This window comes from Sphaerodactylus townsendi, linkage group LG15 (assembly GCF_021028975.2).
Source record: "Sphaerodactylus townsendi isolate TG3544 linkage group LG15, MPM_Stown_v2.3, whole genome shotgun sequence".
Lineage (NCBI taxonomy): Eukaryota > Metazoa > Chordata > Lepidosauria > Squamata > Sphaerodactylidae > Sphaerodactylus > Sphaerodactylus townsendi.
Window position 1 is genome coordinate 7,291,536 of NC_059439.1, and position 13,326 is coordinate 7,304,861.

General features: G+C 46.1%; 1 protein-coding gene and 1 non-coding gene across 12 annotated transcripts in view; one reads left to right on the forward strand and one right to left on the reverse strand.

Moving 5' to 3' along the window:
• MED24 (mediator complex subunit 24) overlaps positions 1-13,326 on the reverse strand; it is a 73,612-nt gene that overhangs the window by 8,591 nt on the left and 51,695 nt on the right. For all 11 annotated transcript variants that reach the window (XM_048517677.1, XM_048517676.1, XM_048517673.1 and 8 more), the window contains exons 17-22: positions 11,387-11,565; positions 9,941-10,040; positions 8,589-8,764; positions 6,070-6,334; positions 4,342-4,523; positions 1,418-1,511 (exon numbers count right to left, since the gene is read on the reverse strand). In XM_048517677.1, coding sequence (XP_048373634.1) covers positions 1,418-1,511; positions 4,342-4,523; positions 6,070-6,334; positions 8,589-8,764; positions 9,941-10,040; positions 11,387-11,565 — 996 coding nt within the window. The remainder of the gene's footprint in view (positions 1-1,417; positions 1,512-4,341; positions 4,524-6,069; positions 6,335-8,588; positions 8,765-9,940; positions 10,041-11,386; positions 11,566-13,326) is intronic.
• TRNAV-UAC lies at positions 995-1,066 on the forward strand. Its single transcript has one exon. It is a non-coding gene; the product is annotated as a tRNA-Val (tRNA).

The window sequence follows — 13,326 nt, forward strand, 5'->3', positions numbered from 1 at the left end:
AAATAGGCTTAGGAGGTTCCCTGAATTCCCAGCTTCCATTAATTTTTTTAAAAGTCTCTAGCTCCTTTCCTCACAGACATGCAAGGGAAAAGACATATTTTCACAAGGAAAAGGATTGGACTGCTTTTTAAATGAAAGTTTGGGATTCAGAGAAGCTATCATTACAACAGTATACTGATATAAGGGATGTATTTAAAAACAACAACTCAGGAACAAAACCACTTCGTCTTCAGGGTAGGGAGGAAGGACCACAACAGACCAATAGTTGAATAGTGGGCTGGAGGTGAGGGGGGAGTGGGTGGGACCAAGAAAACTGACAGAAGCGTTACGCTCAAGGAGGAAAAGACCGGGGGGAGGGGAGGAAGTGGTCTCAAGAGATCCAAAAAAAATCTAGGGGGAAAACAAAAAAAGCAGCAGCAAAAACAAAAGGCACAAAAATCAGGGAGTAAATTGAAGACGCACGGGGCTAGAACTGGAAAAGAAATGTGGAAAAGGCCAAGGTTTCAAAGAAGATTGCCAACACTACACACTGCCAGTAGGGAAAATGAAGTGTGTGTCCTGCATGCAAATAAATTGGGTGTCTGAACAGAAGAGAGAAAGCTGGTGGGTGAGGAGGGATCAGCAAAGTCTGCAAGAAAACGCTGCTTTTAAAACAAAAATGTAACACTGCCCAGCCCCAAACCTACAAAACCGACAGGACTACAGGCAACAAATGCACCTGGCCTCGTGCGACCTGTGGTCTTTGGCAGCAGAGCACAACACACAGGTGCAAATACTCGCTTGCTGCTGTTGGAGAACTGGACATGCCACCTGCTTCCCGTCAAGGAGCAAGGAAAACTGTACTTCCGTATGTTCTTCCATCTGTATGCTCTACCTACCATTCCAACGCAAAGGATCCTTCAACCTGCTTAAAAGTTTAAAGGACAGTGGAGTGGGTCAGAGGCGCACCCAAACATGTACCCAATTGCAGAAGCAGTCTACCTGACAAGGGGGTGGAGCTGTAGCTCAGTAGTAGAGTATCTGCTTTACATGCAGAAGGGCCCAGGTTCAATTCCTGGCATCTCCAGTTAAGAATCGAATAGCAAGTGACGTGAAACACACACACCCCTCCCCTGAGATCTCAGAGAGCTGCTACCAATCAAAATAGGCAAGAGTGGTCTTGACAGACCAAAGATCTAACTCCATTTCAGGGGCCCTGGCTGAGCAGTGGAGCATCTGCTTTGCATGCAGGTCGCAGGTTCAATCCCCAGTGTCTCCAGCTAAAAGAATCAGGCACCAGGTGATGTGAACGCTTTCTGCCTGCGACCCTGGAGAGCCACCATCAGCTTTGGCAACAATATTAAGGTACTTCTTGTGTTTGATGGACACAAACTGGCCAATATTTCCAGGGAGAGCTTCAGCAGGTCTAAGAGCTTACCTCAATATCTTCTCTGTGTCTCTTACGTTGCCAGACAGACGCCTGCCCTTTGTTGTGGGAGGTGTAGGAACTGGAAGCACACCAGACAGACAGCCTACAGGATGAAAGAAAGGCACCTAAGGAATGGGTTCCAGACTGGGTCTCCTGGTCCTTTTCCCACAAAACAAAAACCCTCATCCCAACCCAAAGGGCTGTCCAGATACACAGCAGAAGGAAATGGAAGAAAATGCTGACAGTCAGAGGGATAGTTCCCCAAAAGCAGAAGGAAGAAGAAGAGTTGGATTTATATCTCCCCCCTTTTCTCTCCTGTAGGAGACTCAAGGGGGCTGACAAACTCCTTGCCCTTTCCCCCTCCCAACAAACACCCTATGAGGTAGGTGGGGCTGAGAGAGCTCAGAAGAACTGTGGCTAGCCCAAGGTCACCCAGCTGGCGTGTGTGGGAGTGCACAGGCTAATCTGAATTCCCCAGATAAGCCTCCACAGCTCAAGCAGCAGAGCGGGGAATCAAACTCGGTGCCTCCAGATTAGAGTACACCTGCTCTTTGTTAGGATCAATTCCACTCTTAACCACTACACACAGATAGGAGCTTTCACAGGCTGTGTCAGATCTCCAATTACAGGGAATTATTAATGTAGGTAAATTCTGAGAAACATGCGACCGCACCTCTGTAGTGTGAACCGGGACAAGCTGTTCTGCCTCCTCATTTGGCTACGTGCGCAGCTGAGACCACAGACTATATGAAAGGGGAAACGAGAACACTGCAGCCTCCAGTGAGGAGGTGCAGACTTGAAACGAGTCCTTAATTCCAACCAGCAATTGTATTAATCTGGGGATTAAGCCCCTGTGGCCTCAGCAGGACTTACTTCTGAGTAAACAGGCTTAGAATTTCATGACAGGTTTTCCAGAAACATGAAAACACAGGAAGTGGAAGTGACTGCCACGTGTCATCTAGCCCAACTCCATGCACCATGCACAAAATTCACCACTATCTCCCCTTTCCCCAGTCTCCCAGTGACCCCTGCAATATGCCCAGAGTGAGGCAACAAATATCTAAGATCTCTGGTCAATTTGGCGAGGAAAATTCCTTCCTGACCCCAAGGTGACAATAGTAATTACCCTGGACACACACAGTAAAGTTTCCCCTTCAGTCATGTCCGACCCTGAGATACCACTGCAAGCAGTGATTTTAGAGGCAAGCCATTTTTGTGGGGTAGTTTGCCATTGTTTTCCCTGGGTATTCTTTACCCCCCCAGCTATGTGCTAGGTACTCATTTACTGACCAAGGGATGGATGGATGGCTGAGTTGACCATGAGTCAGCTGCCAGGATATCTGACCCACAGGGGGCTCAAACTCCTGACCGTGTGAGTGGCAGTGCAAGCCCTTAACCACTACCCCCCGCGGCTCCTGGACATGTAAGAAAGGGTAATTCAGCCTCAACCCTACTGAGTTCAGAAATCTGCACACGAAGCAATTCCCCGGGCAAAAGGGAAAGGATCCCGGTCAAGTCTCTCTTTTTATGCTGGTTTTTTTATATGGAGGGGAACTGTTTTGTACAGAGTCGCATTCAATCATGCACGAAAACACCCCATCCCACATTCTGAAGCAGAGACAGGTTTGGCAAAGACATCACCCTCAGCATAGGTGAGAAGAACGGCATATACTGATGGTTTTAAAGCAGGGGTCTCCAAACTTTCTGAGCTTTTGGGGTTTCCAAACTTTCTGAGCTTTTGGGCACATTCAGAATTCGGACATGGCATGGTGGGTACAGCAACAAAAGGGCTGCCACAAAAAGGCCGCTGGAGGAGGCGGAGCCAACCACAGCACTATTGCCACAGCTTAACTTCAGTAATGCAGCATAGATCTTTGTGTTGTGGTAGCAGCTGCGGCCTAAATCTGCACAGCCCAACAAATCCCCAGAAGTATCTGAAGCCTTGCTGAGCAAAAGTCCTCCGTGGCCTCACTGACTTCCTACACATATTTGTCAGATACCAAACAAGCTGTCAGTGGGTGCCACAGCTCTAGTCTAGAGGGAAGTCGGGCTAAGGGTTTATAGAGAGGGGCTGGCAGCCATGAACAGCCAAACAGTACCTGTGAAACGATATCCTTTATTTCAGTTAAAACTGAGATTCTTCTAAATGATATCAGCGATTGTGAGCATACAGCCTCAAAGTTAAGAGGGCAAAAGGCCCCCAGGGACTTCTAGGAAGATATGGCAGCTGGGGCTGGAACACAAAAAGGGCTCCTGGGTTGTATTCCCAAAGGTTGCCACTAACCAAACTGGTGATTTCCGGACACTTTTTTAGACACCTACATCTTTGTATTGTCGAAGGCTTTCACGGCCAGATTCAACTGGTTGTTGTGGGCTGTGTGGCCGTGATCTGGTAGATCTTGTTCCTAATGTTTTGCCTGGATCTGTGGCCGGCATCTTCAGAGGTGTACCACAGAGAGAAGTCTGTTACAAAGAAGTCTGGACACAGTGTTTAACAGACTTCTCTCTGTGATACACCTCTGAAGATGCCAGCCACAGATCCAGGCAAAACATTAGGAACAAGATCTACCAGACCACGGCCACACAGCCCAGAAAATCCTACACCTCCCTCCCTCCCTCCCTCCCTCCCTCCCTCCCTCCCTCTCATCTTTCAACTGCCGTTGTTCAACCCTTAACAGAACGTTTCCTTGTCAAAAAGAGAAGCAAGTTTTTAGCTCTCATGGCTTGACAGCAAACTGCCTGGTGAAAGGAGGAGGACCAGCATGATTTCTGGTGGAGAGGAGACAGGGCTTTAGAGCTGTGATCTCTCTGGGAAAAAAACCAGAGCGATTAACCAATCTAAGAGTGAGGGAACTGTGCCAACGCGCTTTGTTGACAGTGACAGAACTGAATTTCTTAGGCCGAGAACGTGGGCTTTCTCATCGCTTCCTTACTTGGCAAGGGCCTTGCCTGGCGGGTCCATTAGCATATGCCACTTAGAGGAGTCCGTAAGCAGGCTGGGCAGGATGTGTCCCAAAAGGGTAAGCGTCAGCTGCTGCATGTCAAGGCAGAAGATGGAGTACAGCAACTCCACTGCCCGGATGGCGTGCTCTTTCCGGGTCTCCTTCAGCAGTTCCTAAGAGACAGGAGGGTAAAAAAGGCAACATGTCAGAAGGGGATGAGATTTTAGATTGTTTTGGGGTTTTATTGCAATTTTACCATTGTTGTAAAAGATTTTTATGGGGGTTTTTGTAGCCGGCCCTGAGACCTTGGTAAAGCGTGGAGAATAAATGTAAATAAATAAGGGGAGTGTAGCTGCATAAACTATTCATTTTCCCTTCTGTAGGCACACAGCCAAATGATGGAGCTCATGTGAAACGCTTAGGAGAATACAGACAGTAAAAAAGGACCGCTGCTTTTTGCTTTTCCTTCATGTTGCTTGATTAATTCCCTCTCCTGCAACACTGCAGGGGTTGAGCTATTCTCAGAAAGCTACAGTACAACAGCGGTACATGCCAAACTCAAAACAGAGCTCCTTCCCCAGTGATGTGACAGTGATCACGGAAGTACTGACCCTTCCTTCTGGACAGAAAGAAAAAGAATGCATGGTTAAATGCAAGAGAAAAAAACATTCCTGTTGTGGGAATGAAGGAATGAGAGAGGTGTATGGCTGAGCCCTATGTAGGTGCCATGGCAGAGGACCCGGCACAGTTTTCTCTCGTTACCCTCGGACCTTCTAGGATTCGTTGGGGGAGGGGAAGGCAGAACAACTCCCCCTCAGTCTTCCATGACAAACATTGGACACCACAGCCAGGAAAACGGATTTTGCTGTTAATACTCTATCATGCCTGCCAATCTGCCATTTGACAATAAAAAAGGACCGCTGCTTTTTGCTTTTCCTTCATTTTGCTCGATGCGGTCCTCAGTTTTTTCTTGATTGGCGTGTTTGACAATATATTAGAGAAGCTGCTGGGACTGGCGTATTGCTAAAAACATGTGCTAGGAGAAGCAGCTAAACTAAACTGAGGCTATTGTACTTTAGCTACATTGTGAGGAGACAAGAGTCACTGGAAAAGACAATAATGTTAGGAAAAGTTGAAGGCCCCCGGAAAAGAGGAACACTCAACTTGAAAAGGGTTGACTCTATGGAAGAAGCCACGGCTGTGCAAGATCTGGGCTGCCACAGGTCAGAAGTGACTTCATGGTACTTAACCCTCACATGAGAAGCAAGAGATTCAAACTGGAACTTTGCAAATGGAACTTCCTGGGTCGTCTCGGGGGCCAACATCCCTCCTCTCTCTTCCCCTCAGACATTCACATCCCACCACTAGTGGTTATACAGAGATAACCAGATAACTGGTCTAGTTCCAAGGAAGTTGCAAGGACCACAGAAAAGTCCCATAAAATGTAATGTAATGTCAACTCTTTATTTATTTAAAGCATTTGCAAGCCATGCTCTCAAAGGAAAAACAGCAAATGAAGCATACATGTACAGACCACGTGTGCCAAATTTGCTCTCACAGAAGTCAGGAGACCATGTCACCTTTTTGGACATTTCCTGTAGATGAAAGCCTCCTTCTGTTTTCCACACTACATGTTCTAAATGAGTTGAGATGAGCAGATCTGTCCTAAAAGAACAGTCCTCCAGTCCTCTCCCAGCCCCACCCCAGACTTGCCCGTACCTTGACAAGGTTGTTGCAGAACCAGTAGACACCACCCATGTGCAGAAGGGTGTCAAAGATGTGGATGGACCGGCTGTCCACCCAGCCTTTCTCCAGCACCTTGGAGAAGACGCCCATCAACACTTCCTTGATGGGTTTCTTTGCAGGGAGGAGGTTCCAGTAGGGCATGGTGTCCACCCCAGTGGATGGAAACTTGACCTGAGCAGCTGTCTGCTGCAACACGTCAGCACACATGCGCTCAAGGATGGAGCTCATGATCACAACTCTGGAAGAGGGAGGAGGAGAAAGAGAGACGTCACTGGATTTGCCTATTCCTCAAGACTGGGCTGACTGCTGCCAAGATGCTACTGGCCTCAAACTCCCAGAAGCCCCTGCAAAAGAAAGAAGGAAGCTCCTGGGACTGGCCACAAACAATGAGGTTTGCAGCAGTCAAAGCAGTTCCAAGTAGCCAAATTCTGTGCATCGGCATATAAGGCTCGTCATATTTTTAGTTGCAATGCCAATTAATCAAATGCAGGCAATTTTTTTCTGAGGTACAAATGTTTTTAATACTCCTTGCTCATTTTTCTTTATTGTATTAGTAATTGTACCACTTCTTAATTTTTGTTTTGTTCATGGTTGCTTGTTAAACTAGTCCCCTTTAATAGGTTTTTTTAATGAAAGTATTTTATTTTGGGGGACCCCAAAGGTTGAGCTGGAAAATTATGTATCACAAAATAAGCATATTTCTTATCAAGTTAAAATATAAGTTATGGGAGTTAAAAACACAAAGCCTGAAAACCAGACTGCACCTTAAAAGTCAGTAAAGATTGTAACAATTCTAAACGTTATTGATAACGCGGGGCCTTTGGGTGACACAGCTGCGGTCTTTTCTCATCTTGCTGGCCTCCTGATCTCCCCCCCTTTTTCTGACCCCTGTTACTTGCTCAATTGCCTTATGACGGGTGGGAGAAAAAATGTTTTAGGCTAATTGGGGTGTGGAAAGGGTACCTGGAGTGATTTAATTATTGTCACGATCTCTAGAAATTGTTTTGATATCAATGTTCCAGTTGTAATGCTTTTATCTATACTTGCTACATTTTATATGGAATTTTGTATTTTGCATGACGATGTACGTTCACCTCCCTGAGTCCAGCTTCAGGGTAGCAAGTCCAATAAAATAAAATAAAAAGGACCAGACACATTTCGGCCCATTTAGCCTTCCTCGGTGATCATACCTACATTTTTATTTTAAAAAATATGGAAGTGAACATATTAGGTATAATTACCTGAAAACGCAAAACCTTCTCTCATGTGGGGCCAGGTGTGGTCTTGCAGGAAAAAAATCATGGATTTTTCACCATTATCATTGGCTCACACGTGATCTGATATACATAATTGGCTGTTTCCGGATATGTTTGACATCAAAAGTATTAAATCTTATTGGCCTATTATTTTATCCAAACATGCCAATTTAAATTGGCTTGAAGCCATAGTAAAATCAATCAATCGTGCCTTATTTCTGGATGTAACTGATATTTCTGGATGTAACTGAACACATTTCGGCCCATTTAGCCTTCCTCGGTGATCATACCTACATTTTTATTTTAAAAAATATGGAAGTGAACATATTAGGTATAATTACCTGAAAACGCAAAACCTTCTCTCATGTGGGGCCAGGTGTGGTCTTGCAGGAAAAAAATCATGGATTTTTCACCATTATCATTGGCTCACACGTGATCTGATATACATAATTGGCTGTTTCCGGATATGTTTGACATCAAAAGTATTAAATCTTATTGGCCTATTATTTTATCCAAACATGCCAATTTAAATTGGCTTGAAGCCATAGTAAAATCAATCAATCGTGCCTTATTTCTGGATGTAACTGATATAGGTTGCTTTTGGGGGGATTTTTTTGCAGGGCCAAGGAGAGAAGAAAAGGGGTTTGGATTCATATCCACCACCACCACCACCACCACCCTTTCTCTCCTGTATGGAGACTCAAAGGGGCCTACAAACTCCTTTCCCTTCCCCCCTCACAACAAACACCCTGTGAGGTAGGTGGGGCTGAGAGAGTTCCGAAGAACTGTGACTAGCCCAAGGTCACCCAGCTGGCATGTGTTGGGAGTGCACAGGCTAATCTGAATTCCCCAGATAAGCCTCCACAGCTCAAATGGAGGACAAATGCTGTGGTCCTGTTCAACACTATCCTGGTTGAACTGCATAATGCATTTTCAAAATTTGCTGGGAATGCAGAATTCAGAAATTTCCCCTTCCCTTTTTAAAAAGGCTGCACGTTGATGCAACTGTCGCACCCATGAGCAGCACGTGCACAGGCAACCACAAGGCAGCACAGAGCAGAACTGGGATACATCACAATACAGGGTTGGCTTCTCCGGTCTCGCCCACTTCTCGATGCTCCCTTGACTACCCCCACGGTGCCAACAGCCCCAGACCTCGAACGCCTCTCTCCACTGCCGACGGAAGCAAGGCTCCACTTGCAAACCCCTTTGCTGCAGCTGCTGTGCCCCACTCACCGCTCACTGTAGAACTGTAGGGTGTTCTCCCCAAAGAGGGGCGTGGCCAGCTGCCGGATCATCTGCAGCGACTTCTCCCGCTCATCTAAGCCCAACATGCGGATGTGGGCCACCAGCCAGGCCACGGCACACACAGCCATGCTGCAAACCTTCCCCTTGATGTTGTCAGTGATTTTCTTGGGATGCAAGGAGAGAAAGACAGGTGAGAAAGGAGGAGGCGGCTTAACACCTGACACCAAAGGGACGTGCTATGAGCAGCAAAACTAAATTGGAGCGAGTCAGACATTTTACAGATCGCCACTCCGGTTCTAGACAAGGAGTACTCAACATGATGGGTTGTGTGGTTTCCGGGCTGTATGGCCAGGTTCTAGTAGCTTTTTTTCAGATTTTTCCATTTCTTTTGGTATATTAAACCTGATCCCTAAAAATTCCAAGCTGCTTCCGAAGTTCACATGTCATGTTACTTTGACTGATCTTTATAAAAGGCGTGACATGGATTTAAGTTTTGCTAAACACCAGCACACTCTGTCCTAGACAGACCAGTTTTGCCCAATCTCATCTGGCCTCAGAGGCTAAGAGGAGATGGCGGCTATGGGCAGTATCTGGATGACAGTCCTCCAAGGAATACCAGGGTCATATTCAATGGCAATGGCAAACCACCTCTGAACATCTCCTGCCTTGAAAATCCCACGGGGACGCCATATGTCAGTACTTGCATGGCTACCAATTTTCTTTGCAGAGATGAAAGGCAACTCAGAGGGTTCAGTTCTGTTTAGCTTTTAACTAGATGGGCTGACAGGGGATTCGGACAGTTGAAACTAGACATCGTAGTGCTACAGAACCATTTTGCTACTTGCTTCTATTACTTCTTCTCACTACCAATGGGCCATATCCATCTTCATGTATTATGTTTTGTCCCCGGTGCTCATTTGCTTAGTGATCTTATCCTAGCTGCTTTGTCTAAAATGCATTAGAAGTCTGTGCACAGTTCCACAGCCTGATGCATCATGTATTGGCTTTTGTGTTTTTGTGCCAGATCATTTTCTTTTACTGCACTGGGCTTAATAAATTGTATTCATTTATTTTAGTCATACTGTTGAGCCTGTGTGTGTTCCTTACTGATCAGTATTCACCCACTGTGACAAATTAGGATGTAGTTTTTCATGAATTTTGGGTGCAGGGAAAGTTTGCTTGTTGGGAGGGGGGGGGGGACTATTCAAACATGAAACTCAGCCCCTTTAGTCTGAAAAGCATGAAATATCAGCCCCACATCAGCTGCACAATCCAAGTGGCCGAGTGGCAGGCATCATCATCATCATCATTTCCAAGAGAAAGATGCTCTGTGGCATTACCTGGACTGATTCGAAGGTGAGGACACCATTCTCCCAGGCGTTCAGAATCTCCAGGATGGCAGCAGAGATGCTCAGGCAGGCCTCTTGCCATTTCATCTGTCTGCAGGTAGACGTGGGCAGGCCAAGAAACAAAAAAAGGTGGGGAAGTCAGAAACACAGCAAAGCGTTCACGCAGTTTCATCCACCCAAATCAGGGGCAATCAGCAACCCACAGGAACAAAGCAACAAGCCTGTCCGAATGTATTTGGCAAGAACAAAGCTTGGTACAAAGCCAAATTCAGTGTCCCTTGACTCTCGCTTTTCATACCCCACCCTACACACACATCCAGTTTATATCATCATGTCCTCAAAGCATATCAGCAATGCTGGGTGGAAGCTCTTGAGGTTTGTCAGATCTCCAGTGATCGGGAGGCAGGTTCCTTGCCTTCCCCAGAAGCTGGCCAGATTATTCACAACAAAGATAAATAGTCACGGATGCAAAATACATACCATCCTGCCGGGGGGTGGGGGGTGGGTGGGTGGGTGACATCGGAGGGCAACACCTGCTCTGGGCAGGGGCGGCTTGAATGAGCCGCCTCCTGCCCTCCCCAGGCCCTGAGGAGAGCCAAAGCCGGCAGGGCACCATGTCGGGTGGCCCAGGAGCTGGCCTGCCACTGCGGTGCCTGTCCAAGCCACCCCCAGAAGCCTGGGGAGGGAAGGAGGTAGATCGGATGGGCACCGCTGCAGAAGGCCAGCTCCTGGCAGCAGGCCAGCTCTGCCTTTAGCGCTTCCCTACGCCGACCTAGCTCTTCCCAGCCAGGTGGGCGCAGGGGAGGAGGGTGCAATATTGGCCCTCTGCTGTTGCACCCAGGGTCATTTGACACCCCCCATCCCCATTGGCAGTAAGCAGAGCAAGATTTAAATCGTGATCTAAGTGGTTTTGCCTGTTGCGAAGAAAGTGGAAAGCGAAAGTGGGGCTCCAGAAAATGCACCCATACAAGAAATCTTGCTGTGGCGAACACTGGCCACCACTCCACAGCAAAGACTTTGTGCGTAATCGGCCATAAAACTAGTGGTTTTAAAGAATAATGGACCTTTAAAGAACTAGAAAAGTATGATGTTTATCAATTTAAATGTGATGTTTGTAAAGATATAACTGTTTATGTTACTAAGGACCAACAGGTACAACTTATTACAACTAATACTCAAGGCAGACGAAGTTGGAAGACCCTATGATAAATATACTTATCTATATTTGACATCTTCGAAACCCTATTTTAATCGTCAAAGCGTTTCTAGGTACAAATAAAACTTTTAAACACGAAAAAACCCAGTGAACAGCTCCATGCCATGCCAGTGAAGGAGAACTTGCATCTTTCACTGATCAACCATCAGCCAACCACCAGCCCAGACCTCCTTGAGACACTAATTCCCTGCTCCAGACAGAGCAGCAGAGCAGCCACTTACGCCAGCTTCATCTCAGAGGAGTTGTTGAGCAAAGCGACAAGCAATTCCACCTTGGTGGAATCTGGCCGGAAGCAGGGATGGTCGGGGTTGAGGATCTTTCCTTCTTCCGGCATGCAGGTCTGCATCCAAGTCTCGAAGAAAGGGACCTCCCCGGGGGGACCCGCTTCCCCAATGATCACCTGAAAGATCAAGAGGGTCACTTACTGTTCAACCTTAGGCCACGAAAATCATGCCCTCTAGTGAGCAATTTGGCGAACAGCTAAGTAATCCAGACTTGAGATAACAGGGGCTTACGTTCTTAGCTACTTCGCTAAGATTCCAACCCAGATTTCCTTTTACAGGCTAATGTTATGCCAGAGCCATTCAATTCACCACTTTCTCCCTCAGAGAGACCTGAATCCAGGGAGTTTGGGCTCTCCCACAAGCTTGGGGTGCAACGGGATGTCAGGGGGTTTGTATATCTATGTAATTGAGTTGCATTCCTTCTTAATTGTAACTGCTTCATGCTACAAAACAATGCTGCTAAAAGATATATGTAACCAGCCTGCTATATGTTACCACTGTTATCTGGGACATTCTTTCCTTTAGCTTTACTTTATGGCTTCACATGCTTTGTAGATAACTAGGCTTTCCTCTGACACCCTGGTCCTATGAGAAATGGAACTGTATCTGTTGTTTTGTGGGAGCAGGAAGCCAGGTGGCTCTCTCTACTATCTGCTGACGACCTTGGGGCACCTCAGCTCCAGGGACTGTTTTTCACAACTTCTTGGGAAACGGGGAGGGGGGACTCGTTTTGGGAATAAAGGGAATAGAAAAGGCCAGGTTTGTTAGAACTGGCTTTGCTAAGCTTTGGTGCTTTGATGCCTCATCAATAAACACTACTGATCAATACTACACAGTCCGTTTATTGGCTTAAGGTTCAAGGCCTAAAACAGGGTGAGGTTTAATTTTCACTCAGGCAGTAAAAACAGTCCCTGAAATAAGTTTCCCTTAAGGTCACACCACAGCGCTAAGGTTAAAATAAAAATGGGTATCTCTGAGCAACAGCAGAGCACCCTTCTCTCTCCACTGAAATACTGACCTTTCTTTCAAACCCGCTGTTCTTAGAGAAAGGTCTTGAACAATAAAACATAAAACTTAAATAAAACCCTTATGTGAAAACACCTGCCTTTGATTCTTCTCTGAATCCTCTAAAAATGAGCGACAAAATTAGAACGTTGAAGGTCAGCGTCCTCTAAGAGGAACTCACCCTTTTGCTCTGAAGTTGCTCAAAAAAACATGGACCATTTATTAAAATTTATTTTTTATTTTTATTTTATTATTCTACTTTTATACCGCCCTCCCCCGAAGGGCTCAGGGCGGTTTACAACAGTGATAAGACAATAAATAGTAAAACAATTTAAAAGCAGCATCCAATTTCTATATCAATTAAAATAAAGATGGCGTCCCGCTATTAAAACTCCTACAAAGGGAACAGCGGGTTGTAGCTGTTTCGGGGCACCATGTGGCACAATCCATTTTAGCCTCAGTTGGGACATGTAAGGGCATTGCAAAAGGATACATACCAAGGAATCCACTGACTAAAAGGGGCAGAGACATAGCCTTTCTGAAAAAAGGGATCCGTAGCAGACAGGCCAGCAAACCCAATGAAAAAGGGCAATTAAATCTAAAATGTATAAAGATTCTACAAATTTTAAACTACCAAGAGAATCCAAATAGGAAAGAAGATTACTGTTAGATAGAAGGCCCAGAGCAAGTAGAGAACATGTCCTCTGAGTATCAAAATGAGTGTAACTTGAACAAGTTACCATGTATCTAGAATCTGGGAGAGGTAAGTGAACTAGCTAAATGTGACGGGTTCTGGACCTTCTTGAAATCTGGCATTTTGCCTTCAGTGCCACCCTTGTGGAGTGAAGAAAAGGAGCATCGGCCTCACGCGT